The sequence below is a fragment of the Podarcis erhardii genome (assembly GCF_964252035.2).
Source record: "Podarcis erhardii genome assembly, chromosome: 4".
Taxonomy (NCBI): Eukaryota; Metazoa; Chordata; class Lepidosauria; order Squamata; family Lacertidae; genus Podarcis; species Podarcis erhardii.
Window position 1 is genome coordinate 7,710,276 of NC_138508.1, and position 6,000 is coordinate 7,716,275.

The following is a 6,000-nucleotide window of genomic DNA, read 5'->3' on the forward strand; positions in this document are numbered from 1 at the left end:
AGAAAAAGCGACAAATAAATGTAATAATAATAATAATAATAATAATAACTTTGGCTGGCTCAAAGAGCTGGAGTTAGATTTCTGACTGGGGGTGGTTATGGCGCGCAGACAATTCTCGTGATAAAGCAGGTCTTTTTTCCTGGCACAATTCAAAGGGCTGGTTATAACTTATAAAGCCCTATATGGGTGGCGCTGTGGGTTAAACCACAGAGCCTAGGACTTGCCGATCAGAAGGTCTGCGGTTCGAATCCCCGCAACAGGGTGAGCTCCCGTTGCTCGGTCCCTGCTCCTGCCAACCTAGCAGTTCGAAAGCACGTCAAAGTGCAAGTAGATAAATAGGTACCACTCTGGCGGGGAGGCAAACGGCGTTTCCGTGCACTGCTCTGGTTTGCCAGAAGCGACTTAGTCATGCTGGCCACATGACCCGGAAGCTGTATGCCGGCTCCCTCGGCCAGTAAAGCGAGATGAGCGCCGCAACCCCAGAGTCGGCCACAACTGAACCTAGTGGTCAGGGGTGCCTTTACCTATATGGCTTTGGTCCAGGTTATCTGAAGGACTGTATTTCCCCATAAGAACCTGCCCGAGTTTTGAGAACTTCCAAGGATGCCCTTCAGGGAAAACAGGGTCTTCTCAGCAGTGGCTTCTCCCAGGCAACTTTGGAACTCCCTGCCTGGAGAAGTCAGAATGGCTCCCTCCTTGCTGTCCTCCTGCTAGCAAGTGAAGACCAACAGGCTTTGGGGAACTGACTGTTTTGAATGAAAACAGTCTGGTGGGTATCATCATAATGATAATAATTTATTATTTATACCCCACCCATGTGGCCGGGTTTCCCCAGCCATTTTGGGCGATTTCCAACAAAATATTAAAAATACAACTGGGCACCACAGTTCAAGAAGGACACTGACAAACTGGAACATGTCCAGAGGAGGGCAACCAAAATGGTCAAAGGCCTGGAAACGATGCCTTATGAGGAACGTCTAAGGGAGCTGGGCATGTTTAGCCTGGAGAAGAGGAGGTTAAGGGGTGATATGATAGCCATGTTCAAATATATAAAAGGATGTCACATAGACGAGGGAGAAAGGTTGTTTTCTGCTGCTCCAGAGAAGCGGACACGGAGCAATGGTTCCAAACTACAAGAAAAAAGATTCCACCTAAACATTAGGAAGAACTTCCTGACAGTGAGAGCTGTTCGACAGTGGAATTTGCTGCCAAGGAGTGTGGTGGAGTCTCCTTCTTTGGAGGTCTTTAAGCAGAAGCTTGACAACCATATGTCAGGAGTGCTCTGATGGTGTTTCCCTGCTTGGCAGGGGGTTGGACTCGATGGCCCTTGTGGTCTCTTCCAACTCTATGATTCTATGAGAACATCAAACAGTAAAAACTGTCTTTAGATGTCTTCTAAAAGTCAGATAGTTGTTTATTTCCTTGACATCTGGTGGGAGGGCGTTCCACAGGGTGGGTGCCACCACCAAGAAGGCCCTCTGCCTGCTTCTCTGCAACATCACTTCTCGCAGGGAGGGAACCACCAAAAGGCCCTTGGAGCCGGACCTCAGTGTCCAGGCAGAATGATGGGGGTGGAGACGCTCCTATCATACTTGCTTTTCAATTTAACTTGAAAACATCAAGCTAGAAGTAATAATAAAAACAGTCATAAGAGCAGGAAGAATAAAAGCACAAGATAATAGAACGATAATCATAATAATCAAAGAATGCTTGAAAAAGAAGAGTGGTGTAAAATATATTCAACAGTGGAATGAATACAAGGTTCTTCTTTGCACCAAACATATTGAATAATCATGAAAGTTGCCAAATAGACTCATATTTAATTGTTTTTTAGTTACTGCTTTTTCCTCTCTGTGTTTTTAGCTGTTTCTGATTTAACTGTAAGCTGCCTTGAGCAGTTCCTATCAGGGGGGAATGCAGGACATTATTATTATTATTATTATTATTATTATTATTATTATTATTATTATTAATCCCCCCCTCTTTTTAATAGTGGCCAACAAGTGGTTCCATGAACATGGACAGGAATTTCGGAGGCCGTGTGGCACCAGCCCAGAAGACTAAAATGTTCAAGTACTCTCAGATGGGTTCGGCGAATGCCAGAGGCTCAAATGTGGGGAGGGAATCTGGGCCCACTCCCTATCCCAACACAGCCTGGTCCGGAAAGACCACCTCGGAGTGAACCACGGCCAAACCACACCTTGGCAAAGGTTTTCTCAGGCATCCAAGAAAGAAAGGACCTGTTGATGTAGCACATTGTTAAACTATGGAACTACTTACCACTGGGTGCAGTGATTGGCCACCAACCTGGACGGCTTTAAGAGGATGGGGCAAATTCGTGGAGGAAAGGGCTGTCGGTGGCCTCTGGCCGCAATGGAGCCGCAGTCGGAGGCAGTAATGGTTCTAAATCTCAGTTGCTAGAAGCCACAAGAGAGGATAGTTGCTCTTGGGTTCGAATCCTGCTCATAGGTTCCCCATGAGCCTTTGGCTGTGACCATCTTGGCTGTGAGTCTTGGAAGACCTGCTGCCTGCCTTGCAGGTCTTTTCCCTGGGAGGGCAGGGCCTGGACTGACTCCAGCTGCAAAAGCTGAGGCTGAACAGACAGGGTATGGTTTTTTGTTGCCGGTACAGTGGTACCTTGGTTCTCAAATGCCTTGGTACTCAAACAACTTGGAACCCGAACACTGCAAACCCGGAAGGAAGTGTTCCGGTTTGCGAACTTTTTCCAGAAGTCGAACGTGCTCTGTTTTGAGCATTGCGCTTCCATTTTGAGTGCTACACTGAGGTCTGTCTGTTTTTGATATTTATTTCGCATTTATGTTTTTGCGGGTTTTTTGCTTTGTTTTTGTGACTGTGTGGAACCCAGTTTTTTTTCGCTTTTGTTTTTTTTAATTATAAATTTTATTAGCATTTTCCACACAACAACATGAAAAATATCAAAAAATAACAATACACAAAACACAAAAACCAACATTAAAAACCCCACAAAAAATCCATATCAGTTGTTACTGATTGATTGATTGATTGATTGTGTGACTGCAGTACATTGTTTATTGCTTTCATTTTATGGATCAATGGTCTTCTTAGATAGTAAAATTCATGTTAAATTGCTGTTTTAGGGGTTGTTTTTAAAAGTCTGGAACGGATTAATCCCTTTTGCATTACTTTCTATGGGAAAGCGCGCCTTGGTTTTGGAACGCTTTGGTTTTGAAACGGACTTACAGAACGGATTAAATTTTTTGTACCTTTCTTCTTAGATCTTGTTATGATTTATGTGAAAATAGTTCCTTTTGGTTTTGTATTTTTGGGTGCCTTTTATTTATTGTTCATGACAACTTTTGCGACGTTTGTGATGGCATAAACCTTTAAATGTTGTAAGCCTCCCCGAGCGAAGTCTCAGCTCTGGGGAGATGAAGTACAAATAAAATCATGACGGCGGTGATCTGCTTGGCCACTGCAAGACTAGATAATGTTGTTGTTTAGTTGTGTCCGACTCTTCGTGACCCCATGGACCAGAGCACGCCAGGCCCTCCTGTCTTCCACTGCCTCCCACAGTTTGGTCAAACTCATGTTGGGAGCTTCGAGAACACTGTCCCACCATCTCGTCCTCTGTCGTCCCCTTCTCCTTGTGCCCTCTGTTGTGTATTGAGTCAAAGGATTTTATATCTGTATTATTATTGTCTGTATTTGCATTAGGGTAAAGTAACTGCCTTTTTGTTCCAGAGGGTACAGCTACTATTGGTTCATTTAAGCTGCTGTATTTGGATCCTCTGTCTTATTGGCTTCCTCCAAAAGGCAGGACTGTGATTGCCTGATATTGTTCCCTCCAAAATGTATCCTTTCTAGCTAGTTCCCTGTCCCTATAAATGTAGCTCTCCCCTCCTCAGGTCTTCAGTCTTGTTGCTTTAATAAAGAAGTGTTACTAGAGAACTGTCTCCAGCATATTATGTCAAGAGAGCTGAAATCACAAACCCCACGTCACAACAACTGGCGACGAAGGTGGGATCCGGAATGCTGAGGAGCGGTTAAACGCAGCCCTGCCTCAGAGTCCGGATTGTAGCTAAGAACAAGACTCACTGGCCAGCTGAGAAGACGACCCTGCCCACAGGACAATGGAGAGTCCAAGGGTATTGGAGCCCTTCCAGCCATCAGAGCCCCACACGTGGGAAGACTACGTCGAACGCTTCGAGTTCTTCGCAGTGGCTCAAGGGATCACCGATGCCAGCAAAAGAAGGGCCACATTCCTGAGCTACTGTGGGCCTGAGATCTTCAAGCTGGCCAAGGCATTGCTTGCCCCAGCGAAGCTAAGTGAGACATCTCTCAAAGATATTCTTGCCTGCCTGACAAGCCATTTAGCGCCTACTGAGACCAAGATGGCCCGGCGGATGGAGTTTCATAAGAGGTAGCAGCGTGCTGGGGAGTCTGTATCTGCATTTCTAGCTGAACTGCGGAAGCTCGCTCAGCGCTGCGACTTCCAAGATCTGGAAGAGACTCTCCTGGATCGGTTTATCGGTGGTCTGAGCAGCAAGAAAGCCAGAAGACGCATCGTGGCTAAAGAAGAGGTTACCCTTGCTTCAGCCTTGAAGGAGGCCACCGCCACGGAGAATTATGAAAGAGAGGAGCTTGATGCCAGTCGCAGGGCCCCTAAGCCACAGATAGAAGTTGCGCATGCCATGGTCGAGCTAGAGGCTACTCCGAGCCAGAGCCCAGTCCGTGGGGTCAAGTCAGTGCGTCAGGCCTGCACAGTGCACAAAGATCACCGAGGCAGGTGCCCTGGTTGTGGCGGAAACCATGAGCGGAAGAGTTGTCATTTCCGGGATGCTATGTGCCGGACGTGCGGAAAGACAGGTGACATCGCCAGGGTCTGTAGATCGGCGGCGTTGGGAGCGACAGGAGCACCTAGACTGGAGCATCGCAGACCGCCCACAGCAAACCATGTTCTAAAGGACTGCCACTACGTAACGGAGATCAACGGGAGGGTCGTGCAGTTTCCAGCGCAAGGCAAGGCACACGTCAAGGTGAAGATTGAGGGTCAGCTGTGCGACATGGAGGTGGACTCCGGATCTGGATTCACTATCGTGTCGGACCAGACCGCGAGGACATTCTTCCCCAGGGGTAAGTTGCCCCCTCTGGAGCCCTTCCCGGCAACTTTGCAGTCATACTCAGCGGGCCGCATCCATGTCATGGGAATGTGTGCCGTGAGAGTACAGTTCCGGGACAAACAGGCGGTACTCAAACTGGTGATTGCGAAGGGCAGTCGCCCCAGTCTCCTGGGCACTGACTGGTTCCCCGCCCTGGGACTGAGTATATCAGGGCTTAATTCAATCCAAACCTGCCCTGAGATGAGCGAGGCATTATGCAAAGAATTTGCTGGTCTCTTTAATGGAAAACTGGGTTGTTATAAAGGGCCCCCAGTTGACTTTGAATTGGACCCTGGGGTGGCCCCAATCCGACTCAAACCAAGGCGAGTGCCATTTGCACTGCAACCCAAGATTGAAGCAGAGCTGGAGAAATTGGTCAAGCAGGGAGTTCTCTCACCCGTGGACTCCGCTAAGTGGGAGACTCCAATTGTCACGCCCCTTAAAGCAAATGGGGAAGTCAGGATCTGTGCTGATTACAAATGTACTATCAATAAGGCACTCAGGGGAAACTCATACCCCATTCCAGTCATATCACATCTGTTGGCTAAACTGGCTGGGGGCAAGGTGTTCGCCAAAACTGACCTGGCACAAGCTTACCAACAGCTGCCAGTAACCCCACAATCAGCGGAAGCACAGACTATTGTCACACATAAAGGGGCGTTCAGAGTTAACAGATTACAATTTGGAGTTTGTGTAGCCCCAGGGATTTTTCAAGGGCTCATGGAACGCCTGTTAAGAGGTCTGCCGGGGGTCTTGCCATTTTTTGATGACGTTTTGATTGCTGGAAAAGACCCATAGGAACTGGTTGCGCGTGTCCGTGCAGTGTTGCTCAAGTTCAAGGAGGCGGGGTTGCAACTAA

General features: G+C 47.7%; 1 protein-coding gene across 1 annotated transcript in view; it reads left to right on the top strand.

Annotated features, from left to right (window-relative positions):
- P4HA3 (prolyl 4-hydroxylase subunit alpha 3) overlaps nucleotides 1–3,466 on the top strand; it is a 36,688-nt gene extending 33,222 nt beyond the window's left edge. The window contains exon 13 of the mRNA XM_081860481.1: nucleotides 1,994–3,466. Coding sequence (XP_081716607.1) covers nucleotides 1,994–2,064 — 71 coding nt within the window. The 3' untranslated portion in view covers nucleotides 2,065–3,466. The remainder of the gene's footprint in view (nucleotides 1–1,993) is intronic.
- Nucleotides 3,467–6,000: the final 2,534 nt, after the last annotated feature.